Here is a 27,513-nt window from a genome sequence, read left to right on the forward strand (position 1 = left end):
TGTTTTTGTGCCAGTACCATGCCATTTTTGTTACAATGGCTTTGTAGTATAGTTTAAAGTCAGGTATTGTGATTCCTCCTGCATGGTTTTTGTTGCTGAGAACTACTTTGGCTATTCTGGGCTTTTTGTTGTTCCAAATGAATTTAAGGACAGATTTTTCTATGTCTATGAGGAATGATCTTGGTAATTTAATGGGTATTGCATTGAATCTGTAGATCATTTTTGGAAGTATGGTCATTTTGATAATATTTATTCTGCCTATCCATGTGCATGGAAGATCTTTCCATATTCTAAGACCTTCCTTAATTTCTTTTACCAATGTTTTATAATTTTCTTTACAGAGGTCTTTTACCTCCTTGGTTAAAGAAATAAAGGAAATCCTGAGTGGAAGTGTTTTCTAAATTTTTCAGTGGATTTATGGTTGGTGTACAGAAAAGCTTCTGATGGTTTAAGATTAATTTTATATACAGACACTTTGCTTAATTTTTTGATCGGTTCTGTAAGTCTTTTGGTTGAGTTTGTTGGGTCTTCTAAGTATAGTATCATGTCACCTGCAAATAGTAAAAGTTTGAGTTCTTCTTTCCCTATTTGTACTCCTTTAATTTCCTTTTCTTGCCTTATTGCTCTGGCTAGGGTCTCAAGTACTATATTGAAAAGAAGTGGTGATAATGGACATCCTTGTCTTGTTTCTGTTTTTAGGGGGAATTTTCAAAGTTTTTCCCCATTTAATATGATGGTTGTTGTGGGCATATTGTAGACTTCCTTTGTGATGTTGAGGTATGTTTCTTCTATTCCAATTATCTGCAGTACTTTTAGAATAAATGGATGTTGGATTTTATCAAATGCTTTTTCAGTGTCAATTGAAATGATCATGTGATTTTTGTCTTTGGTTCTATTTATATAATGAATTACATGGATTGATTTTCATATGTTGAACCAGCCTTGCATCCCTGGGATAAATCCCACCTGATCATGGTGTATGATTTTCTTGATGTGGTTTTGGTTTTTTGGTTTTTTTGGGGGGGTTGTTTTTTGATTTTTGGTTTTTGGTGAGGGTTTTTGTTTTGTTTTGGTGGTACTGGGGATGGAACCCAGAGGCTTTCTACCTCCAGGCTACACTCCTAGACCTATTTTATATTTAATTTGGAAACAGGGTCTCTTAAGCCAGCTAAGGCTGGCTTCAAACCTGCACCATCCTCCTGTCTCAGCCTCCCAAGCATGGGGATTACTAGCATGCACCACCACACCCAGCTTGATGTGGTTTTGAATATGTGTTGCTAGTATTTTGTTTAGCAATTTTGTATCCAAGTTCATCAAAGATATAAGCCTGTAGTTTTCCTTCCTCGAACTTTATTTTGTTTGGTATTAATGTGACGTTGGTTTCATAAAATGTATGTGGGAGAGTTCCATTTCTCTCTGTTTTGCAAAACAGATTGAGGAGTACTGGGATTAGGTCTTCTATAAAGGTTTTATAAAATTCACTTGGGAAGCCATCTGGTCCTGGGCTTTTCTTTTATGGTAAGCTCTTTATTGCTGTTTCAATCTCTTTGGTTTCTATTGGTTGCTCTAAATTTTCTATGTCTTCTTGACTCCGTTTAGGAAGGTTGTATTCATCTACAAAGTTCTCAGTTTTCTCTAGATTTTCCATTATATTGGTGTATAGTTTTTCAAAGTAGTTTCTGATAATCCTCTGGATTTCTGCACTGTCAGTAGTGATATATCCTTTTTCATCTCTTATCTTCATAATTTGGGTTGATTTTCTTTTTTTTAGTTAAGTTGGCTAGTGGTTTATCTATCTTGTTAATTTTTTTGAGGAAACAGCTCTTGGTTTTGTTGATTTTCTGTATTGTTATTTTATTCTATACTTCATTAATTTCTGCTCTGATTTTAATAATTTCCTGTCTTCTACTGGCTTTGAGGTAAGATTGTTTCTGTTTTTCAAGGGCTTTGAGGTGTGTCATTGGGTTATTTTGTTTTTCTTATGTGACCACTCAGTGGTATAAATTTTCCTCTTAATACTGCCTTCAGAGTGTCCCAGAGGTTTTGATATGTAGTATCTCTATTTTCATTTGTTTCTAGAAATTTATTGATTTTACCCTTCACTTTTTCTATGACCCATTCTTCATTTAGAAGTGTGGTGTTCAGTCTCCACACGTTTATGTGGTTTCTCTGAGTCTTCTTATAGTTGATTTCTAATTTCATTGCATTATGATCTGAAAATACACATTGTATATCACATTTCTTGAATTTGCTAGTGCTCACTTTGTGGTGAAGGATATGATCTATTTTGGAGAAGGTTCCATGAGCAGCTGAGAAAAATGTGAACTCTGCTGTATCTGGGTGAAATATTCTATATGTTTCTAACATCCCTGATAAGAGGGATGGAACAACTTAAACACTGAACAACTTAATTTAAGCACTTTTCTGTTTTTTATTACACAGCCCTGGTCAAAGGTCAGACTGTCTATAGGCCGGGGCTGGAAAGCTGAAATTAACTGCCTGGACCATCAGGCTGATTAAAGAGACTCACTTCCACCTATCAGCCTCCCATGCTTTCTTAGTCTGTGAAATCTGGCAACCCAGACTAGCTAAAGACAGGAGTCTTTCTATCTCCATGAGTTTTTCATACTCCATTACCAGCCATCTCATTGTAAAAATTGTGCCCCTCTTATGTCCTCCTCCTTAGTGCTCCCATCCCCTTGGCCTAGAGTCTAGGATCCAATCCCACCTGTTTCCCTGCCCACACCTGGTGCTGAGCCTCAACCTTGCCTCTGTATCACCTTTTCCTAAAGGAGTTTTTAAATGGCCTGGTGGCCTGGGTTCTGTTCCCAGTTAGAGATTCAATATACTTAAAGGGGTAAATTCCAGAACTAGTTTTCTTATGCAAGCCTTTATACAAATTTACAGCAAGATATAGCTTTTATCACGGGAAATATGGCCATTTTCACTCTTTTAGAGCTCATAGATGTTTCCAAATATAATGTTCATTGCTTTTAAAGGTTTTTCTTTAGCACTGGAAATATACAGTACTGTGATAATCCTTCCTACCACATTGACCTGCCTTGGGTAAAGTTTTACCAAATCTGCATATCTAGGGGCTATAACGGTTTAGATATTTGTGTTCCAAAAATGTACAGGCCTAATTACACTATAACCATCATCTTTCCTAGTAATTCTGCTTTGTATTTTTCCAAAAGAGCTATATAATTGTTCTGTCACCTGTAAGCCAACTTAAAAGTCCTGATGAAACTGACCTTCTGGGTCTTCAAACTGAGACTTATGAAACAATCTGGAAATAAAGGACTAAAGAAAAACACCAATATTTTGCCCTTAGTCCTCTAAGGTCAAATGCAACCCAGGGAATAGATGATGGGACTTCTAAGGGCTTTGTAAATTCTGGAAAAGTCACCCAATCCCCCCAAAAGGGAGATTGTGGAGACCCCAGAGAGAGCTACCAACCTATGCTCTGCAAAGGGAAGGTTATAAGAGAAGAAAAAGTCCTCTATACTTCAAGTGTAGCCAAGTGGTCAGCAGTACCATGATATGACCTGTCCTGACAGATGGCATGACTGATAGAGGTGAAGCCTCACCAAGTCTCTAAGCAACCCTAAGGAGACTTAACTGAACTTAATAGCAAAATTATTAAAAACATATGTTTGCCCAGCTTGGCCTTGAATTCCCAGGAAAACAGTATAACCAGAGGCAAATATGCTATTTCAAGGGTGACAAATAGGCTCTGTACTAAAGCCATTTATACCTGTTCCCCTCAATACTCTCATCCAAATTTGCTTCTTTTCACCTTGATGTTTTGTCCATTGTCCATATTTAACAGATAAAATAAGGCAATGATAACCTGCTCTTACTCCATCATTTGGGATGTCAGAAATGTCCTGGGGTGTGTTGTTTTAATATTACTGATAATTCAAAAGCATAATTAGCTTAATATATGATATGTAAAAACAACTGGACAATACTTACCAATCAAGTGAAATCTCTGTATATGGTTCCTCCTGGACAGTGTGGCTCTTACTCTAACTCCTTATTCCTCCTTATCCTACTCTTTGGGCCATGCATAATCAGATGCATGATGATCAGATCGCAAACCTCACTAACTGCTCTGTTAAGGAAGTTCTTCTCTTGCAGACCAAAGGCCAACACATCTCCCAAATGTGCAGGACCTCTGAAGACCCTCACAATGCCTACAACACAGCTCCTAGCCTTTGTTCTATCTTTATCCCATTGCCATGCAGGAAGTAGCCAGAGAAAATCCAGCTGCCCAGTTCCCAATATAAATATTATAAAACCTCTGGAATGTGGGCACTGTGAGGTATGGCTGTGAGCCCTGGCCAGAGGAGGTGGAAAATAAAGAACTCCAGCAGTGGTGGGAAAGAGACCCTAACCAACTCCCTGCCCCCAGCCCAGAAACCTATCTGCTGGGCCCCTGTCAAGACCACCAATGGGAATTTTAAAGTATTCTTTCCTCTCCACTCTTGCCCTCTGTTCTGTACTGCTTTCTGTCAAGTCCTCCTTGACTCAAAACTTCCCAGGGAAAGACAAGGTCTCTGTCTCCATCCCCATATCCCCCATATCCACACTCCCAAAACCTCTCCTCTGCTCTAAACATTCCATGGCACTTTCACATCCATTATCACTCTTAATCCTCAGGTAAAGTTGAAAGGACTAATAAAACTCTCAAAGACATTCTTAATAAGCTTTCTCTGAAACTCCACCTTGATTGGGTAAAGTTACTCCTTCCTGAGCTCTTTCGACTACGAATTCTTTCAAAAAAAAAAAAAAACATTCTTTGCTGTCCCCTTTTGAGATCATGTTCAGGCATCTGGCCCTCCCACCTGGAATTGCCCCAGTTAAAGGGTTCTTGTCAAAAGAAGGTTTCTCTTGCTCCAAAGTGGATAGGCCATCTCCAAGTGATGATGTGCACCCTTACCACTGCTAAGCTGTGTAAACCCTCTGGAACCCTAACATCCTAGATTCATATCTCCAGACTTAAGCCTACTGAGAGGAACAATTCAGCCCCCCCTAAATATCCCTCACCCCGCCCCTCTCACTTTACCTGTATACCCTCTCTCGATAATCCCCTTAAATGTCACTTCTTCCGTGTTCCCGCCTCCTCCAATCCCAGAAGAAACATGATTCTACCTTTTCTTGGCCTCTTTCTCCTGCCGTTTCTACCTCAACTACTTTGCTCAGTACCCAGTTGTACTGTACCCTCTTGCCAATACGTTTTTGAAGTCTGGAAATTAGATAACAGGTGAAGACAAATCCATCTCCTTGATCAGAAAGCATGCCCATTTGATAATTGCCCAAATATTCTCCTCACGTTTGATGTAGTCTCCACATGTGCTCATCAGTGCCTGCCACAATCTAAGAGAGCAAGAGGACCAAATGGATAAAACTTGCAAAGATCCTGGAGGATAGGGGTGATGCCCACATTGGAAATGCAGGTACCACTGGTCCTACTCAATTATAGGAACAACTAAAACCTAGGGAATTACACCAACCCAGTTACAGTAAGAAAGCGGCGAAAATAATGTTACTTTCAAAATCAACAACCCTGCTACCTGGCAGAGCTGCACTGCAGCTGCAGTATTTGATAATCATGATTACTTCCATTGCCAAGAAAAAAATTGGAATTAAAAAAAAAGATCCAAGATTCTCACACAACCAAGGCTCTGGAAGTCCTCAACATCACTGGACAACAGATAGTGGCTCTTCTCAAACACTTACATATCACCCTTTCCTTCTCATGGGACACAATTCTCTCTCTCTCCCTATCCTTATTGGCTAACTTCTCAAACGTCAGTCCTTCAGCCTGTTTCCTATGTGTGCCACTCCACAGGTCTTTGCTAATTCCCATCCCAGTGATGCCCTTTAATGTTACGCCCACCCCAACCTGTTCAGGGAGACCCTTACTCAGCTCCTCCCTTCCCCCAATTCCCTCTTTTCTCAAACTTTCTGCTGGGCCAGAAACAGTTCCTTATGCCCACCTTTGACCCAATGGATTCCACTAAATGAGAGTTCAATTACCTTTTCCCCAGGCATGCTATTTCTGTGTTCCTCTCAAGTCTTCCCTTTTCTTGGGCCCACCACCACAGGGCCCTATCATTCAGTTACTCCAATTCCCAGCCTGACCCTCTATAATAAGACCAAGGTCACTGACCTGCTCACCACCAATCTGCTCACCTCTCCCATGGCTGACAACTCCTTCCCAGGACTTAACCACGACTTATCCAGTACACATGACAGGCAGCTACCCTAGCTGTCCTCGTAGGGGTTAGTTTAGTTACAGCAGTTACAGCTACAGGACTGGCAGCAGGGTCCAGGCACAATCCTTCTGACAGGAACTTTTAGACCTCAATTAAAACCTTACTATCACAGCCAAGGCCTCTGCGCAATCCATACCGGCACTCCAATAACAACTTTCCTTCTTAGCTTCAGAATAGGAGAGCCCTTGACCTGCTTAGTGCAGAAAAAAGGGGGCACTTGGCTTTTCATAGGAGAGGAATGTTGCTATTATGTCAATCAATAAGGTCAGGTGGAATATAACCTACAGCGCCTTAAGGGAATAGTACAAGATCTAAAGGTTTGGACCTCATGGCACTAAGAGGCCTCCTGGGGAATATGGGAGGGGATGGCCCCATTGTTACAACCACTCTTGGGCCCTTTCCTCACCTTAGGCCTGATCCTAATAATAACCCCCTGCATCATCCAATGCCTCCAACACCGAATCACCCAGATTTCTAATCAAACATTCAACCAGCTTCTTCTCAAGGTTTATCAGCTGCTCCTGACAACGACACCAGAAGACTGCTCATCTGGAGAAGCAGTCACCTCAATATAAAGTCTCGAGATCCAAACAGACACCAACTCGCTACCTCCTCGACCCGCCCATCATTGGCCTTGCCCACTCTTACCTCTTCACTCAGGTTGAGATACAGCATTCATGGGTCCTGTGTTAACTTCTTTTGAACGGTGCTCTAACCCCTGGATTTGGGGGTTTAACATCCCCCTAATTCTTGTCCTCTTTGTTGGACTATGTTCTGCTAGTCCACAGGACAGGACAAGAGCAGAGCGCCTCCTACTGTCAGTTTGTTACATCTTCATCTCCTTTTCCTTGGTATTTTTTGTTGAATGTGATAATTTTTTACTTTCCTGATAGATGCTAACAGATGCTACCTTTGACATGGCAGGGCTTACTATTCCTATATAGGCTCCAACAGGACAGCTGGCTGATTACTCCTGTTGGCTCAGTTGCTGATTGGGCCACCGCCCTTGAAGATTTGTGGCTATAAGAAACCTTTTCTGAATTTATTCCTTTCGAAATGTTTGCCTTTGGCGCAGGGTCCTTGGACTCCTAGTCACTATGAGACTGGACTTTCTTCATGCTTACTTCTCCCTAAGCCCCCAAGTCGCCCCCGTTCAGCTCGAAGAAGCCAGAACGATAAACAACATCCCATATCCACAACCAAAAGAAAAAGGTAGGAATGTTAGATGAATTTTCTATTATAGAAACGCCCCATGAGCTAAGTGTCTGTCTCCTGAGAAGCCCTGGTCAACCAGATAAGTCACCATCCCCCCTCCAGCCTGACCTGGTCAGTTACCAGGAGGACATGCACTCTCCTGATTCGCCTTGGCCAATCAGTGAAAAGGACATTCCCCACTGACCCAGGCCCAATCACCTGGCCACACAACCCTCCTGTGGGACCCCAGCCAATTAGTTCAAAAGGCATTTGTTCTAGCCTATTAGCTCCCAACACCAGGAGCCAGTTTATAATCCTGACCCTGGTCTCTCTCTTTTTTGCTCTTCTATCTCTCCCCCTCTCGCTTTCTTCTTGCTTGCTTGCTCTCTGATTCTTCTTTTCGTGCCGGCCCCTCCAATAAATCTCTTGGCTACAAGGCAGTGTGATCAAACTTTGTCCCTTCAACAACTTGAAATCAACATTTATATCCCTTGAGAAAAATAATTATGGAAATTTCTGGAATGTTTCCACAGTTTCTTCAGGTGTTGGCTGGAAAACCGGTAAATTCTTTTGACAACTTTGAGCTTGCTTTAAGCGGGTCCAGAACTAACCTAGGGAAGGGGCCTTGCGCTGTTGGAGAGCACGCAGGAGCTGGGCCCTGGTTCTCGGCTGCCCTCTTACCCCGGGCTTCGGCGCCCTCGGCCCACGAACTGAAAGGTTAAAAGTTCTGGGCGTGGGCGTCGCCCTCCGCGCTTGGGGTTTCTAGAACTCGCTTTGCGCAACGCCCTGGAGCAACGAGAAGAACCGGCCACCGCCGCCCCCGGCCTCGGGAAAGATGAGAAGAATCGCCGCTGCAGCGGTCAGAGCAGCGCCGGGCACCGCCATGGGCCGCCGACCGCTCCTGTCCGCCCCTGAGGCCGAGGCTCCGGCAGCTCCCGCGGCCGCCGCGCGGCCCCGGCCGTCCGAGCGCGAGGCCCCGCGGCGGCGCGCAGAGCGCGAGGCGGCGGGGGCGTGGCCGTGGGCGTGGCCCTGGCGCGGGGGCGCGCGCGGCGGGGCGGGAGCGCGGCGCGCTGGCGGCGGCGGCGGCGGCGGTTGCTGCGCCCGGTACTGGGGTCGCGGCCTGAGGCGCAGGCGCGGTGGACTCAGCCCGCCCCGGGCCTCGGCTCGCCGCGGACTCGTCATGGCGACGGAGCAGAGGCCTTTCCACCTGGTGGTGTTCGGCGCCTCTGGCTTCACCGGCCAGTTCGTGACCGAGGAGGTGGCGCGGGAGCAGGTGGCCCCCGAGCGGAGCGCCCGCCTGCCCTGGGCGGTGGCGGGCCGCTCCCGGGAGAAGCTGCAGCGAGTGCTGGAGCGGGCCGCGCTGAAGCTGGGTAAAGGGCGGGCCGCGGGCGGCGCCCGCGCTGGGGGGCCTTGTTCCGCCCCCTAAGTCTAAGGAGAAAAATTTCAGAAATTTACTCCCCCACCGCTTTCGGATTTCTCCCTTAGTGTGGGGAGCCCCGCTGTCGAAACAGTCAGGAACTTTAGTTCCCTTCTCCTCTCTATTCTACAGCAGGGTGCTGGAGGAGTCAAGGTTTCTTGATACTTGGTTGGATAGGTAAATAGGGCATCGGTTTCTTTAAAAAAATTATTTTCTCCCTTTGTGTTTTGGGGATGATGAGAGAGAAAGCTTAAGAGTTTTACTGATTGTTGTGCTTCTTTTTTTTTTTTTTTTTTGGTGCTGGGGTTTGAACCACTCCTGTCCTCTGGGTATGACAAGAAAACGCCCTGTTCCCAGTCGTGTGTGTGCGCCACCACGAATTTTTATTTTTGTTTTATGGGGGAGGTGTTGTTTGGATTGGGGGTTTTGTGTGTGTGCTTTTAAGACTCCTCTAGCAGTCTTATTCTTCACCAAAAGTTGTTTTTGTTTTTCCGCAGTTTGGACGTTTGTTATTCTTTCAGCCCCTTCAACATATATGTTGAATGATCTTTCCTGTGCTAGGTCCTAGGTGTTGCTGACACACGGGGGACAGAAAAAAGAAATACACTCAGATCCTGACTTCATAGTTACTGGAGACACCTAACTTAGGATCTGATAGCCTAGAAACTAGGCTCTTAATTCTCCATCCTAGACTTGCCATAAACAAGTACCACTTGTAGAGTTATGGTACTACATGCTTTCTGATTAAATATGTAATTCCACATAAAGCTCTGCTTGTAGTGAGAATATTCTCTTTTGTTCGTAATTACGTATGGAAGATAGCATGTACGCTAGACTCTCCTGCAATCCAGGGCTGCAACTAAAAAAAAAAATTTAAGCAAAGAGCCTTTGATATTTATTTTGCAAAAGAAATAATTGCGTTGTTAAAATGTTTTCTTCCAGCTGGGCGTGGTGTCGCACGCTTGTAATCCCCGCACTTGGGAAGCAGAGACAGGAGGATCGCGCAGGTTCGAAGCCAGCCGCGCGCGCCGGCTTAGGAGACCCTGTTTCCAAATAAAAAAAAAAATGTAAAAATAGGTCTGGGAGTGTAGCCCGGAGGTAGAAGGGCTTCCAGGAACCCCAGTATCACCAAAAAAAGAAAAAAAAAAAATGTTTTCTTCCATTTCTTTTCCTCTTCAGCAAGACCATGCATGTACAGCCTACTTACCTACCATTTATAATGCCCAAATCAAGTTTTTATGTGGAATATACATAGACTCATTAAAACTTGCCATTGCCCCGTTGTATCTCTTTTTTTTCTTTTCCTTTTTTTTTTTTTTTTTTTTTTTTTTTTTTGTGGTACTGAGGGTGGAACCCAGAGGCTTTCTACCTCCGGGCTCTACTCCCAGACCCATTTTATATTTTATTTGGAAACAGGGTCTCACTAAGTTGCTTAGAGCCTAAGTAGCTGAGGCTGGCTTCCAACCTGCGCGGTCCTCCTGTCTCAGCCTCCCAAGCACGGGGATCACAAACGTGCGCCATCACGCCCGGCTCGTGTTGTATCTTTTAATTCCATTTTTTTCCTTATTATAAAGCTGGGTGACTTTGTATAGACTGGACTATTTAAAACTCCCTCCATGCACTATAGTTGGTTCATAGTTGATGTAAAGCTTTCTAATGCAAAATTTTTGGTGGAGAAAGGATAATTATTGACTCAGTGTCCAGATTTGACTAAAATTTTTATGTTACTAAGTTGTCATTTACACATTGCTTATAGATGGGTTTTTAAAGATTAGTAATTTTTTTTTAGTAATCCTTAGTATAATTACACTTTTTTCATAGCCTTTTCCTTTTTATTACCTGATTAAAGCCAGTTTTATCTTTAATTTGAGGAGAGTGAGCTTTTAGTATATATTATGTTTAGTGAGTTTGCTTTTATGATTACAATTTTTAAAAATGACCTGAAGCTGGGTGTGGTGGCGCACGCTTGTAATCCCCGCGCTTGGGAGGCTGAGACAGAAGGATCGCACAGGTTCGAAGCCAGACTCAGCTAGCTTAAGAGACCCTGTTTTCAAATGAAATATAAAAAGTAAGTCTGGGTGTGTAGCCCAGAAGTAGCCCCTGGGTTCCATCCCCAGTACCACCAAAAAAAAAAAAAAAAAAAAATGACCTGAAGACCTAATACTATACTGGGATTGCTTTAAAAGTTTTTTTTTTTTTAATTTTAGGAAGACCAACACTATCATCTGAAGTTGGAATAATAATTTGTGATATCACTAATCCAGCCTCACTTGATGAAATGGCTAAACAGGCAACACTTGTCCTCAATTGTGTGGGACCTGTAAGTAATCAGCCTTTTTTCTTTTTCTTTTTTTTTTTTTTTTTTTTTTGGTATCAGAACAAACAACCCATTCATTGCTAGCAAAAGCTGGTATTTTATATTCTAGAGGAATATATATTATATTCTAGAGTCATAAGGGCAGAGGAAAGAAGAATTGGTTGAAGCCTTTAACCCCATATGGGGAGTTTTTTCTTTTTGTAAAAAGCAAAGGGACATGACTAGAGTTTCATGAGTAAGAGAATGATAGGCTCTCGGTGACATGTGCTCAAGAGTGTGTACCAGTTTGTTTATTGGTTACAGCTACGAGGGCCATTTTTTTATTTTTACTGGCCCTTCTGTAAAAAAAAAAAAAAAAAAAAAAATGGGGCTTGTACCCTCAAATGTATTTATTATCCTTGTATTGTAGAAATACATGTTTAGCCGGGCATGGTGGCACACGATTGTAATCCCCGCACTTAGGAGGCGGAGACAGGAGGATCGCACAGGTTTGAAGCCAGCCAGGCTGGCTTAAGAGACCCTGTTTCCAAATAAAAAATATAAAAATGGCTCTGGGAGTGTAGCCTGGAGGTATAAGGGTTTCTAGGAACCTCAGTACCACCAAAAAAAAAAAAAAAAAAGTTTAAAAACATACAGAAGATATAAACTAAAAAAGGATTCATTCATTTATTCAGTAAATATTTACCAAATGCTTATTCTATGTAAAATACACTATTTTAGGTAACTGGGACAGTGGTTAGTAAAACAGAAAATCTGCTGCAGAACTTAACATTCTTTGATTAATGCTTTGAGTCAAAATAAAGCAAGGAGTTAAAGAAATTGGCCCATCTGTCTCTTTTAGGTGGATGGTCAGGGAAGATCTCTGTGATTAAAATGAGGTGAATTATTTGATTTATGTGGTTATTTGAGAAGTATGTTCTAGGGAGATCAAGTACAAAGGTCCTGAGAAAAGAGTGTGCATAACAAGAATGAGGATGTAAGAGGAGACACTGGCTGGCCAAGGCTGGGAGCAGGGCAGAGAAGTTAAAGGTAGATTAGAGTGGTATCTAAGCTGGTCATGTAGAATCTTAGAGCCATGGTTAGGATTTGGATTTTTCTCTTAAAGTGTGGCCAAAAGTCATTGAACAGTTAAAAGAAAATATATGATCTGATGTAATGTTGAAATTCTTTGTGTGTGTGTGTGTGTGTTACTGGGGATGGAACCCAGGGGCATTCTAGCCCTATTTTTTAGTCCTTTTTATGTTTGAAACAGGGTCTCACTGAGTTGTGAAGAGCCTCACTAAGTAAACTGAGGATGTCCTCAAACCATAATCCTCCCGTTTCTTCCTCCCAAATGCTGGTGTTAGAAGCGTGTGCCACCACGCCCACTTGTTTTTTGTATCTTGGGTACTGGAGGTTGAATCCAGGGGCATTCTACCTCTGAGTTATACTCCCAACCTTATTTCATTTTTTATTTAGAAATAGATTCTTGCTAAGTCGCTAAGGGTGTTGCTGAAGCTAGCCTTAAACCTGCGATCCTCCTGTCTCAGCCTCCCAAATACTGAAACTACTGGTATGCATCACAACACCTGGCTTTAATTTTGAAGTTTTTTGATATCTGAGAGGAAAAATAGATAAAGGACCAACAGTGGAATGGTGCAAGCAACATGAGTACCAGGATAGTAATAGTAGAGGTGGTGAGAAGTGGTTGGGTTCAGAGTATGTTTTGAAAGAACAACGTTTGCTATTTTACTGGATATGCAAGAATGATGCCTAGACTTCTGACTGGTAACAAGGTGAGTGTTGGAAGTAGCCCTCACAATTGGCAAGACATTTGAAAGCTAAGCATCTAAACTGTTAATGATTTTTTAAATTAAAAGCAAAAAAATGTTTTTGTATTAGTAAATATGTACTTGAAATAGTGTTTATTCAGATTTATCTCCTGAAATGGTGTTTATTCAGATTTTATCTCATTTTTTCCCTTCTATACTGGGGATGGAACCCAGGGGCATTTCTACCTCCAAGCTACACCCCCAGCCCTATTTTTTAGTCTTTATTTTGAAACAGGGTCACACTGAGTTACAAAGGCTCTCACTAAGTAGCTGAGGCTGTCTGTGAACCATGACCCTCCTATCTCAGCCTCCCAAATGCTAGAATTACAAGCCTGCACTACCACGCCCGGCTCAGATTTATCTCATTCTTAACTAGCTTAGTTTCCATCTCTTAGGTCCAATGCTATAATTACTCTGTAGCCAGCTCCCTTTCCCTTCTCTCCTCAGTACTCTGGAAAAAACCCACTGTCGTTATTCTCTTCTTCACTGAACATGAGAAACCCAGTGTGGCTGGAGAAAAACATTCCATGCTGACTGATCTTGCTTCAAATACATGGTTACAAGCATGTATGGGTCTCTCTGCTCTAGCAACTCAACATTTCCATTGGCTTTTCTCCCTCCTCTCTGAAGCAGCAGTTTTGCAGCTTTTTTTTCCCCACAAACTTTGGCATCTCATCTCTTTCCCCTCACTGTAATCTGATGACTTTATTTTTACTATGAAAATATAAGCTATCAGTATAAAATTCTACATCTTTACACCACCACATATACCTACCTTCCTATGTACATTGTACCTCTGTTTTCTTCTTTACCTCTTGTTACAAGGAAAAACTGCTCCTGTTTTTATTTGGCACTGAATTCCAATGTTTTATGTTTATAATTACACATTTTCTCATCTTTATTATATTACTTAATCAAATTTTCCATCTTTGTTGTGTTATTTATATCAGCACTTAAGAATTTTATATCTCTTCATCTTAAATTTTCCTTGAATCCATATATCCCTCCTACTCCTTTTAATTTATTTGTGTGTCTGTGTGTGTCCATGCGTCCCTTTTAAAGCAAAACTTCTTGAAGGTATTCTCATTTCTTACTATCCCTGCTTTCTTACCTTCTATTTTATCTTAAACTACCCTTTTCAGGCTTTTATCCTCTCCATTCCTCTGAGTAGGGAGTCCCATCTTCTACATCTAATCATCAGTTCTTAAACTCCTCGGCATTTTATCTAGTTGATTATTTTCTTTCCTTTTTTAAATTTTTACTTATTTCTGTTTGTGGTATTAGGGATTGAACCCAGGGGTATTCTAACTCTAAGCTACACCCCCAACCCTCTTTTTGTTATTTGTTTGTAAACAGGGTCTCCCTGGGTTGCTGAGAGTCTTACTGTGTTGCTAACTTTGGCCTCAAACCTTCAATCCTCCTGTCTCAGTCTCCCAAGTACTGGGATTACAGGTGTTTGTCACCATGCCCCGCTCGTTCCCTTCCTTTCTTCATTTTTTTTCATTCTCAAGTTCTTCTGTCCACCGCTTTAATCAGTCTCTTTTGTATCCTCTTATCCTCCTCCCTCTAAATGAGGCCTCAGAGCTCAAACCTTAGAAACTCTTTTTGTTGGGCATGTGTAAGCAAGCATTAGATTACAATATGCTAAAGTGACTAAATAAATGAGGGGGTTGCTGTTTTCCTCTCGTATTGAAGACCTTTCACGTCCCCCTGCCATATCCTATTTTCAGAACTTGACCACTTGACACAGTCAAGGGAATGTGCTATATTCCATCCATATATTAACTATTAATAAAACTTTATTTTCTTTGTGTTTTCTATAAATATTAGCTTGAATAAGGGTTCTGATATTTACTTCAACAATCGATGGATCATTTTGTGTGCCCCTTGGGGAAGGCATACCTGCCTGGGAAACTGCTGGGTTAGAATAGGAACCACCAGGAGTAGGATTGCAATTTTGACCTCTAATGTCTGCTCTGAAATAAGGATGGCTACTCTTTCTCCACTTCCCTCATATAGGCACAGGGTACTAAGTAAGAAAAATTATTATAATAAAATAGGGGTAAGTTAATGGGAAGTCAGCCTCAGATCCTCTGGAGTTTCTAGAAGTCAAGGATGGGCAGATGGGGGCAAATAGGAAAATGCATACTCTTTCCATTAGGGAATACTAGTATTTTTTAAATGTTCATTAATGCTTTGTGGCGTGTCAGTGCTTGCAGATCAACTGACTAGAGAAGGGCTGTGGCTCACCTGCTGAGACATGAGAAGTGAACACTGAGCCCAGGTGAGCTGGGACTTAGCCAGGCAGGGGATAATGTTCCAGGTAGCAGAAGCAAACACATCAAGTGTGAAGCAGCATGTCAAAGGATTCCTGAGAGTTTACAACTGCCAGAACAGGGTTTTGAGGAGCTGGGATACACCATGATGTATGAGAACTTTGTCATGCTAAGAAGTGTGGACTTAACATTCTGATATAGTCATTAGAGAGTGAAGGGTTTTAAGAGTAGATACATTGTAGGCAAAAGGAAAAGTGACTACAGATTTTTAATTTGAAATAGCAGTTTAGTATTTCCTGGGAAATGGGCTAGATTGGCTATAGTGAAACCAGCCAATAATGGGCTATTTGTAGTAAATTATATGAAAGGTGATAGGAACTAAGATTTGGATGTGTAGAAGCAGGTGACTGATTATAGATATATTTAGGAGACTACAGCGAACTTCCAGGAGAGGTAGATTAAAAGACAACTTTCAGGTCTCTAACTTGAAAATTATGTAGAAAATGAATGCCATTAATAATAATACTGAATGCTGTATTCCTGGCACTATGCTAAGCCCTTTACATTCATCATCAGAATAATTCAATGAGGTAGGTGGTATTACTGCTTTGTTTGTTTGTTTGTTTGTTTGTTTGTTTGTTTGGCAGAGAGAATGAAGCTCAGAGAAATTAAGTGACTTGCCCAGGGTCACAGAGCTAATGATTGTAGAGCCTGGATTTAAATCTGGTCTGACTGTAAAATTTATACTCTACCCATGCTATTTAGCCATTTGCACTTTCATTGTTTTGGTACAAGGGATTGAACCCAGAGGTGTTCTCTTAGCTGTACCTCCAACCCTTGTTATTTGTTATTTTGTGGGACTAGGAATTGAACCCAGGGGCATTCTACCCCCAAGCTACACTCCCAGCCCTGTTTTTATTTATTTATTTATTTTTATTTATTTGTTTATTTTTTTTTGGTGGTACTGGGGGTGAAACCCAGAGGCTTTCTACCTCCGGGCTATACTCCCAGACCCATTTTATATTGTATTTGGAAACAGGGTCTCACTAAGTTGCTGAGAGCCTCACTAAGTTGCTAAGGCTGGCTTCAAACCTGCGCGATCCTCCTGTCTCAGCCTCCCAAGCGCGGGGATTACCAGCGTGCGCCACCATGCCCGGCCCAGCCCTATTTTTTAATTCTTTATTTGAAACAAGGTCTCTCTAAGTTGTGAAGGACCTCACTAAGTAGCTGATGCTGGCCAAGAACCTGCGATCCTCCTGTCTCAGCCTCCCAAATACTTGGATTACAAGGGTGTGCCACCAGGCCCTGTCATATTGAAGCAAAGACTTGCTAAGTTACCTTGCTGAACTTGAACTTGCAGTTCTCTTATCTCAGCCTCCCAAGGATTGAGACCATTTGCAAAATTTTGTCTTGAGTCTTATGTGGTTCTGTACATGAAAAAAAGGCGTTAGGAGAAGGACCCAATCAGACTAGTAGAGCTTCCTTCACTCCACTCTGAAGCATGTGCTCAGAATGGAGGAGAACCAGTTTAGAGACAAAGATAATGGATTCTGTTTTAGACTTTTTTGAAAATGGGATGTCTCTATATACCTTAATTTGAGACAGGAAACACACTTGGTAGAGCATTTTTTTAAGTAAATGAGGTAGTCAGGGTCAAGAGAAAATAAAGGAGGGAAAAATGTACCCAAAGTGCAATTAGTTTATGCTTGAATTGTGCTATATATTTCGTGCTTTTGCAGATCTTGATCTTTCTAACAGAAACCACAGGTGAAAAAACCTCACCAGTGGGCAGGTCTGGAGATAGAGGTTGGAATTTCCCATAACAATACACATGTTGTCATGGGAGTCAGAAGATGGGTGAGAATTCTAGGAGAAGGTCAAGGGCAGTGATTCTCTATCTTCAAAGTACACAGAATCACCTGTGAGCCTTATTTGAGTTACCAAGCATAAAAGTGCACACCTGTATCCCTAGTATGTGGGAAAATGAGACAGGAGGATCACAGGTTCAAGGACAGTCTCCCCAACTTAGCAAGGCCCTCAGCAACTTATTGAGACTTTGTTTTAAAAAAAAAATAGGTCTGAGTGTTCAGAAGTAGAATGCCCCAGATTTCAATCCCATTACTAGGGGGGAAAAAATTAAAGCTAAATGGTAGTTACCCAAGTCTACATCAGCCTAAGCAGGAGGTCCAGGGTAGGATTGAGTAACCAGCATGACCCAGATGATTCTAAAGCAGGTGGACTGCTGTTCAACTTGAGAAACTTGGGGGTAAAACAACCAAGCACTAAACTCAAAAAAAAAAAAAAAAGCCTTAAATGCATTGTAAAGTGAGTAGCTGCAGAACTCCAGGGCTACTCAAAATGATCCACTGGATGCAGAAAGAATATCGAGCTTTGACTTTTTAAATCTCAACTTTCTATGTTTATGTATGTTTAAAGTGTGTGTGTGTGTGTGTGTGTGTGTGTGTGTGTGTGTGTTCTTTTGGGGGTTTTTTGATGTTTGGGTTTTTTTTTCTTTTTTTTTTTTTTGTTGCTGTTTTTTGCAGTACTGAGGATTAAAACCAGTGGCATTCTACCTCTGAGATATGCCCCTAGCCCTATTTTTTATTCTCTATTTTGAAACAGGGTCTCACTAAATTGTGGAGGGCCTCAGTAAATAGCTGAGGTTGTCTGAGAATCATGATCCTTGTCTCAGCCTCCCAAATACTGGAATTATAAGCATGCACCACCATGTCTGGCTAAATTGTATATTTTATTAATATACCATGTAAGTGATGTGTAAGTAAACTCAGATAGCTAATAAATGGTGGACTCATGGTATAAACTTGCCTTGAAAGCCCTTATTTGTTCCATTTTCACATTTCTTTGGAAGTTAATTTCTTTAGTAATTTTACCTGGTTAATGAATGGCAGAAGACCTAGAATGGGGTACGCTTCTCCCAGTTCAGTAATTCCAGTGTTAACAAACAAGAGGATCGGGATGTGACAGTGAAGCTAAGGAGTTAGGCAAAGACATTTTTATAAAGATCAGTCCTTGCAGTGTCCCATCTTTTAAGTGTCCTTTTGTTTCAATGGTGTTCCTCCATCTTTAGCTGCCAGAAATGAGAAAAGTAGAGGCATTTGAGCTTCTTACCCTATCTTCACAAAGGGAGGGATTTGTCATGCTGCTTTTAAATGAATTGAATCCTCACAAATCCTTACTAATGTCTAGTAACATTTTAATTTTAATTCCTTGAATTTGAGCAACAAGTAATTTTGGAAGATATAATATACAGTTGCAGAGTACCTAACTGTCCAACATTAAACTTACCCTCTTCAAAACTTCCCTTCCTTCTATTTTTTTATTTAGTTTGCTAATAGCACCACTGGCCATTAGCCCCCATGTCCACCCAGCTAATCAGGAAATCTAATAATTTCTACCTTTTAGTATATCTTATCCTTAGTACAGTCTGTCACTTCTTTGCCTACTTCCAGCTCTATTTTCCAGTACCACAGACAGGGTAAGATGTCTTTTGCTTTAAATAATAAAACACTATCTTATTTAAAATCCTCTAGGAGAATCTGCTAACCTAGTAATAAATTTCAAACTACTTAGCATGGCATTTATGGTCTTTTCTGTGCATGCACACTTGTATGTTACTGGGGATTAATCCCAGGGCCCAGGGGCATTCTACCTCTGAGCTATACCCCCAGCCCTATTTTATTTTTCTTCTGAAACAGGCTCTCTCTAGGTTGATTAGAGTCTCACTATTTGCTGAGGCTGTCTTCCAACCTACTGACCTCCTGTGTCAGCCTCCCAAGTGCTAGAATTACAGTCATGGGATACCACACCCAACTCTGGCCCTATTTTTTTTTTTCCCCCCAGATCTGGGGATGGAACCCAGAGGCATTTGACCTCGAGCTACACCCCCTGCCCTGTTCTTTATTCCTTATTTTGAAACAGAGTCCCACTAAGTTGCGGAGGGCCTCACTAAGTAGCTGAGGCTGTCCACGAACCGCGATCCTCTGGTCTTAGCCTCCTGAATGCTGGGATTACAAGCATGAGCGACCACAACTGGCTCTGGCCCTACTGTTTCTTTCCTGACTCATTTCTTGTTGCTTCCTATGTTACTACCTTGTGTTTCAGATGGCAAGAACAGCCTTCTTTTTTTATAACTTTACATATATTTTTTCTTTTATATGGGTTTTTCTCTTACCTGGCAAATCATTTTTCTTCAGTATTCAACTCATTATTTCTATAAAATGTTCCATTTTGTCTTCAAAGGTAAGCATGTATTCCTCTAATTCCACCATGCCTTTCTTAATTTATACTTCTGAGAAGTGGTATAGAGATCTTATTTTCCCAGTGAATCTTTTTTTCCCCCAGTACTGGAGATTGAACGCAAGGACATTCTACCTCGGAGCTACACCCCCAGTCCTATTTTTTATTCTTTATTTTGAAACAAGGTCTCACTAAATTGCAGATGGCCTCACTAAGTAGCTAAGTCTAGCCAGGAACCTGCAATCCTCCTTGTCTCAGCCTCTCAAGTACTAGGATTACAAGCATGCACCACCATGCCTGGTTTTTTTCAGTGTATCTTAGACTACTTTACTCACATTGATTTTCTGATAACCATGACTGTTCTTCCGATATTAAATGGCATTTATTTAATTAAGCTTGCTAAGTAGTAGTAACCAGTTTGTTTTGTTTATTCCCCTAGTATCGATTTTATGGAGAACCTATAGTAAAAGCATGTATTGAAAATGGAGCCAGTTGTATCGACATCTGTGGAGAACCCGAGGTATGTAAAATTAAAAGGAAAAAAATTAACCACACATGATTTTCTGTTTAATAAAATTGAGAATAATTAGTGCAATTTTGTAGTCATGTTTTGAAGCTGATGGCTCTTTTCTTATATTTACAAATTCTATTTGTGATGTTCCATTGGTATCTAGGAGCAGAGTACTGATAGTTAAGTTCTTCTGTTTTCTCTCTTTTATTCTTTCTTTCTCTTTCTTATGGTACTGGGAATTGATCCTTCTGTCTTAGCCTCCCAAGTTCTGGCATTACAGGTGTCTACCACCATGCCTGACTATGTTACATAATTATTTTAGCATAGTGTCAGGAATATGGCAAACATTTAATAAATACAAACATTTAATAGGTGTGTGTGTGCACACTGGAAATTGAATCCAAGGCCACACACATGCTAATCACATGCTTTACCACTGAGCTACACCCTCAGACCCTAATTTAAAATTTTAGGTTGAAGCCAGGCATGGTGGTGCACACTTGTAATTCCAGCATTTGGGAGGTTGAGACAGGAGGATCGCAGTTCTTGGACAGCATCAGCTACTTAGTGAGGCCCTTTGCAACTTAGTGAGATCCTGTTTCAAAATAAAGAATAAAAAGTTGGCCTGGGGGTATAGCTCAGAGGTAGAATGCCTCTGGATTCAATTCCCAGTACTACACACACACACACACACACGAATAAAATTTTAGGTTGAGGGAATTTTATATTTAATTCCTGTAATGTTGTACAGGCACCTGACTTCAAATAGAGAATTCATAATGAAGAGGGTATAAAAGTGAAGTTCTGAGAATTACATATAGTACACTGTTTTAATTAACTCAGCTTACAGGGTTCATTAACTGTAAAAGTCAATACATCCTATACAACAGAAACATGAGATTGTAGAGGAAGAAAAAGTTCAGAAAACTGAAGCCAGGTGTGGTGGTGCATACCTGTAATCCCAGTACTTGGGAGGTGAAGACAGGAAGATCACAGATTCAAGAAGACAAACTTAGCAAAGTAGTGAGACTCTCAACCTAGTGAGACCTTGTTTCAAAGAATAAAAATAAAACAGGGCTAGGAAAAGTATAGCTAATCCTGTAGTCTTCCTCCCGAAACCTATAACTCCAGTTGTTGTTGTTTGGGGGGGGGGGGTGTTGTTTGTATTTTGTGCAGTACTGGGGATGGAACCCAGAGGCATTTGACCTCCAAGCTACACCCCAAGCCCTATTTTTTATTCTTTATTTTGAAACAGGATCTCACTGCGTTGCAAAGGGCCTCACTAAGTAGCTGAGGCTGTCTGCGAACCTCAGTCCTATCTCAGCCTCCCAAATGCTGGGGTTACAAGCGTGCGCCACCATGCTCGGCTTTATACAAGCGTGCACCCCATGCTCGGCTTTATAACCCCAGTTTAATCATGTTCGGAAAAACTGACCAGTAAGTACTCTTCAAAAGTGTCGAGGTCATAAAAACAAGGACAGTGTGAGAAACTGCCATAGCCAAGAGGAGCCTAAGGAGATATAACACTAAATGTAATGTAAATCCTGGAACACAAATACTAGGTAAGAACTAAGAAAATTGTAATTAACTATGGGCTTTACTACTACTAATGTATCAGTATTGGTCCATTAATTCTAACAAATTTTTTTTGGTGGTACTGGGGTTCCTGGAAGCCCTTCAACCTCCAGGCTACACTCCTTATTTTATATTTTTATTTGGAAACAGGGTCTCCTAAACCAGCGTGCGCGGCTGGCTTCGGACCTGCGCGATCCTCCTGTCTCTGCCTCCCAAGCACGGGGATTACAAGCATGCACCACCATGCCCAGCTAATTCTAACAAATGTTAATGAAAATACATCAATAATAGGGGAAACTCAGTTTCAGGTATAGCTAGGTTTCTTTACAGTTCAACTTTTTTGTAAGTCATACTATTATAAAAAACTTTTTAGAAGCAGGCAAAGAATTTCAGTAGACATTATTTTCCTAACTCCTCTATCATCTCCTTTTCTACCACTGTCTAACTGTAATATAGATACATGTTTATCTATAGTTTAGATACATGTCTATAGTGATGTTGATGTTCATCTGGGGAATACAATTTAGGGTTACTTTTTTTTTGCTTTCTATGCTTTCAGTTCTACACTTAATTTTTTTTATAATAGATGGTATTACTTTTATATTTAATTCTAAAAAAATTAGTGGTGTCATTTTATTACATGAGCATATTGTTCATAATCACCTGGCATATGGTCAGTAATTGCCAAATAAGTTAAAAAACATTTTGACAATATTTTGCTACAGATCCATATTGATTATTATTTTTAGTTAATTATCCTTAAGTATTGGTCTTGGTGTTCTAGCAACTGATTCAGATTCTTGTCCTGGATTTTTTAGTTTCTGGAACTAATGTATTGGAAGTATCATGAGAAAGCTGCTGAAAAGGGGGTTTATATCATTGGAAGCAGTGGCTTTGACTCCATTCCAGCAGATCTGGGAATTATATATACCAGAAATAAAATGAACGGTAATTATTGATCAATAAGCAGTATTTGAATTTAACAGGAGAAATGCTTTATGATTGTAATTATGATGAACTGAAATCCAGTCGAGGGAAAAATAGCTAAATGGACAATATTAAAACATAGGCTTTGTTTTTAATATTTCCATACTCTTAATAAAATGCTACTAACACTATTAGTAAGACATGTATAGTACTATGAATGTTCCAAAATGAGAAAATTATTTATTGCCTCTTTAGTTATGATTAGAGCTATAAAATTATTAGGAAAAACTTTTGGTAGCTATTATAAATTCAGGCTTGCTTTGTTGAAGAATTAACACATTTTAAAGTATAATTTATACATAAAATTAAGAGGTTTTTGGACTGGAGGTAATAGCTCAGTGGTAGAGTGCTTGTCTAATGTGTGCAAGGTCCCGGGTTTCATCTCTAGCATTAAAGAAATGTTTTAAAGCCGAGCACAGTAGTATATGCCTGTGATTCCAGTATTTGGGAGACTGAAACAGGAGCATCCCAGGTTCAAGGACAGCCTCAGCAACTATTAAGACTCTCATTAACCTAGCAAAATCTTGTTTCAAAGTAAAATAATAATTCGGATATAGAATCCCCCTGGTTCAGTCCCCAGTATCACATACTCACACATAAAGAAAAAAGTTTTAAAATTTTAACCACCAAAGCTAGAAAATATTGAAAATAAAATTTGAGCATGGTAGTGCATGCCTATAATTCCATTCCCTGGAAGGATGAGACAGGAGTGTCAAAGGTTTGAAGCCAGCCTCAGCAAGTAATGAGACTGAGCAACTAGTGAGACTGGATTCTAAAAATTAAACACGGCTGGGGTGGAGGTATAGTTCAGATGTAGAATGTCCCTGGGTTCAATCTCTAGTATCACAAAAGAGGGAGAGGGAAGAGGAGGAGGAGGAGGAGGAGGAGGAGGAGGAGGAGGAGGAGGAGGCGGCGGCGGCAGCGGCAGCTGCTATGTGGTGCTGGGAACCTGAAGGCATTCTGCCTCCAAACCACACCTCCATCTATATTTTAGTTTTTATTTTTAAACAGGGTCTCACTAAGTTCCAGAGAACTTCACTGAATTGCTGAGGCTGGTCTGGAACCTGTGATCCTTTTGTCTCAGCCTCCCAAGTACTGGGGTATAAGTGTGTACCACCATGCCTGACTAGAAGTCAGCATTTTAACAAATGTCCCAGCTGATATTTGTCACGGGTAGTCCATATATTATTATATACTGCCCTAGGTGGTCCATATTCTTCCTGTGGATTAAGGTTAGATCACAGAACATATGCCTGGCCACAGTCTCTTAGCATCCCTCAGAAACATCTTCAGTAACTTATACTCTAACGATGTAGTCTTGGTTTTTATCAGTAACCAAGCTAGCAATGTCTCTGTGACTGTAGTTCTGTTCTGCTGTAACATCTTTGCTGATGGCTTGGTTATTCTTGAGCAGTGTCAACTTTGGAAAGCCCAGTGTTTAATTTTCTCTTGAAATTAAAACCAAGGATGGAGCTGGACGTGGTGGCGCGTGCTTGTAATCTCCACGCTAGGGAGGCTGAGACAGGAGGATCACACAGGTTCAAACCCAGCCACTTAGTGAGGCTCTCAGCAACTTAGCGAGACCCTGTTTCCAAATAAAATATAAAATAGGTCTGGGAGTGTAGCCTGGAGGTATAAGGCCCCTGGGTTCCATCGCCAGGACCACCAAAAAAAAAAAAAAAAAAAAAAAAAGTGTTTCTTTTTCTTAAGTAATATATATTTCATTTTGTTAAATTTTGAGAATTAGCCCTTTTTGATTTTGTTTTCGTTTTTGTTTTACCTTAGTATTCTCTAGAAACTCAAATATTAGATAATCACTGTACCTATATCTTAGTCTTCATGGTTAATACAGTTGATTTCTCCCTTTTTCCAATTTCACTTTCCAGTTTTTATTTTATACTTATTTAACAGCCTTTTTAAAAATATTTTATAAACTGGGCATGGTGGCACACATCTGTAACCTAGTACTTGGAAGGCTGAGAAAGGATCATAGGTTTAAGGACAGCCTCAGCAAGTAGTGAGACTCTCAGCAACCTCACAAGACTCTGTTTCAAAACAGAAATTAAAAGGTCTGGGGGTGTAACTCAGGTAGAATGCCCCCTGGGTTAAATTTTAGTACCCAAAAATAAATAAATGTTTTTATAAGCATCACAAAGAGTGTATTGGAAACCACTAATGATAATAAGCCAGCCTTGGAAGCTGTTGTATTTGAACCAGAATAATTCCTATAGATTTGATTTTGAAGACATTGCAATGGGCATTCCAGAATGAGTGAGTTCATTTTTTTTTTTTTTTGCTACTGGGGAAGATTCTTAGTGTTGTCAGCTTTAAGTGCTATGAGAAATTATATCAGTACTAGCAGTTAGAGTTTATTCTGAATGCCTCTTTCTGATGGTTTACTTGGGCTTAACTGCTTCTTAAATATTTTTATAACATAACTTATCTGTAGCAGATTTTCTGACTTTATTATCTATAGGCTAAGTAAAAGTGGTTCCTAAGTACATAGGGATACTTTACTACTTGTGGCTGAATCATTTAGATTGTATCTGACTTGACTTTTACCATTTTCCTGATCTTTTAGGTACTTTGACTTCTGTGGAAAGTTTCCTGACCATACATTCAGGACCTGAGGTTAGCTTTTCTGTTTGTCAAGTGTTTTTTCAAGTTAATACCAACATCAACTCCAAAATGATGCTTGTTTAAAAAAAAAAAAAAAAAAAAAAGATTTGGACTAAATTTTATATGTATTTATAATTTTTTAAAATTTTAATATAATTTAAAATGTAAAGTTTAAGTTTAAAAAAGCGAATTTAATTTTAAAAAGTAAAGATACTAAATCATTTTGACTTAAAATATTATTTGTTTTTGAAACAACAGTACATATCATTATATTAAAATGAATTACCATGACCCCAACACTAAAGCAATAATCATTTATTGTATAGTAAGATTATCCATCATGAAAACTGTCAACTTGGACTGGGCATGGTAGCACATGCTTGTAATCCCAGTGTTTGGGATGTTGGGCAGGAGGATTGCAGATTCAAGACCAGCCTCAGCAACTTAGACTCTTAGCAACCTAGCGAAACCCTGTTTCAAAACAAAAAGTAAAAAGGGCTGGTTCAATCCCCAGTACCCCCCCCAAAAAAAATCTTGTGACAAGCCAGGCATGGTAGCACACACCTATGATCTCAGTACTTGGGAAACTAAGACAGGAGGATCACAGGTTTGAGGCCAGTCTTAGGAACTCAGACCCTCAGCATATTAGCAAAACCTTGTTTCAAAATAAAAAATAAAATAGGGCATGCTACCTCAGAGCTCAACCTCCAGTAACAACAAAATCTTGTTAAAACGATAAAAGTTAGTTTTCAATTTTTCTCAATGACTTTGTTCGTTTAAAGAAAGCAAACCATATAGAAGGAAGACATTATATAATTATGGATAATCAAAATAGTGCATGAAGTTTAAAATATTTATGTAATTGAGAATTGTAAGACCCTCCTAGAAACTCTGTTAAGCAGGGTCGGCACTGTGAGCTTCCCTTCAGCAGGGTTCTCCCTTCATCCTCTCCTGTGCTCTCCTTTGTGCCATTCATCTTATTGGTGTCGCATGTCAAGGTGGAAGGTGTCCCTGTATTGGAAGAATGGAAGGCATGGAGAACTAAGAGCAATGAAAGGGGGGAAAAATGGATGAATGAGAGTCTGGATAAGACCAAGCAAATACTAAGGAGTCAGTACCAAAAAGAAGCAAAAGGACATAAATATAAATCACATTAAGGAACCTTACATTCTTTTACTAGCTGGGTGTGGTGGTGCATGTAATCCTAGTACTTGGAAGGCTTAAACAGGAGAATTGCCAGTTTGAGGCCAGCCTCGACAATTCAGAGAGACCCCGTCTCAAAAATAAAAAAGACTGGGGGAGTGAAGCTTAGAAGTAGAATGTCCCTGGGTCAGCCTTCAGGACATACGTATGTACGTGTGCGTGTGCGTGTGCGTGTGCGTGTGTGTGTGTGTGTGTGTGTGTGTGTGTGTGTGTGTGTGGCACATACAAACATTAAGGGTTTTTTTCAAACTTATTTTAAGAAGACTTATTTGGGGTGGTAGGTTTATAACTTGGGCTAGAATAAGGCATTAGAGGTAAATGGTGAACTGTGTACAACAGGATGGATAGATGGATGGTATGTTGTGTGTGTTGCATAAGTGTGCATGTTAATGTAAGCTGAAATTTTAAGGAATCAGCATAGAATATAGGGATAGGATCTGAGAGGCTACTGTTAAGAAAAATGATAAAAGTGTCAGTAAGTGACATTTCTTTCTTTTTTTTTTTTGTTTTTGGTACTGGGGATGGAACCCAAGGGCTTTCTATTTCTGGGCTACATTCTCAGACCTACTTTTAATTTTATGGAAACAGGATCTCACTAGTTTGCTGAGGCTGGCTTCGAGCCTGTGTGATCCTCCTGTCTCAGCCTCCCAAGCGCTAGGGTTACAAGTGTGCACCACCATACCCAGCCTTAAGTGACTTATTTCTAAGAGCATGAATAATAAATGGTAGGAGGAAGGAAGAAAGGGCTTATATTGGTATGACTATTGAATATGACTAAGCTAATGAGCATTACTGCTGCCCAGCTGGTCATGAAAATCCATCTCAAGATTATTTGTGTAAGCCGGGCGTGGTGGCACACGATTGTAATCCCCGCGCTTGGGAGGCTGAGACAGGAGGATCATACAGTTCGAAGCCAGCCTCAGCTACTTAGGCTCTCAGCAACTTAGTGAGACCCTGTTTCCAAATAAAATATAAAATAGGTCTGGGAAGATAGCCCAGAAGTAGAAAGCCCCTGGGTCCCACCCCCAGTACCATAAAAAAAAAAAAAGAAAAAAAGATTAT

The 27,513-nt window shown here is 40.6% G+C and overlaps 1 protein-coding gene across 3 annotated transcripts in view; it reads left to right on the forward strand.

The window, feature by feature from the left end:
* Window positions 1-8,658: 8,658 nt before the first annotated feature.
* Window positions 8,659-27,513, forward strand: part of SCCPDH (saccharopine dehydrogenase (putative)) — a gene marked incomplete at both ends in the record, with an annotated part of 31,610 nt that continues 12,755 nt past the window's right edge. For all 3 annotated transcript variants that reach the window (XM_080699459.1, XM_080699460.1, XM_080699461.1), the window contains 5 exons: window positions 8,659-8,848; window positions 11,103-11,215; window positions 19,996-20,076; window positions 22,461-22,590; window positions 25,211-25,260. In XM_080699459.1, coding sequence (XP_080555585.1) covers window positions 8,659-8,848; window positions 11,103-11,215; window positions 19,996-20,076; window positions 22,461-22,590; window positions 25,211-25,260 — 564 coding nt within the window. The remainder of the gene's footprint in view (window positions 8,849-11,102; window positions 11,216-19,995; window positions 20,077-22,460; window positions 22,591-25,210; window positions 25,261-27,513) is intronic.

This window comes from Muscardinus avellanarius (assembly GCF_963383645.1).
Source record: "Muscardinus avellanarius genome assembly, chromosome: 7".
In the NCBI taxonomy this organism is placed as follows: domain Eukaryota; kingdom Metazoa; phylum Chordata; class Mammalia; order Rodentia; family Gliridae; genus Muscardinus; species Muscardinus avellanarius.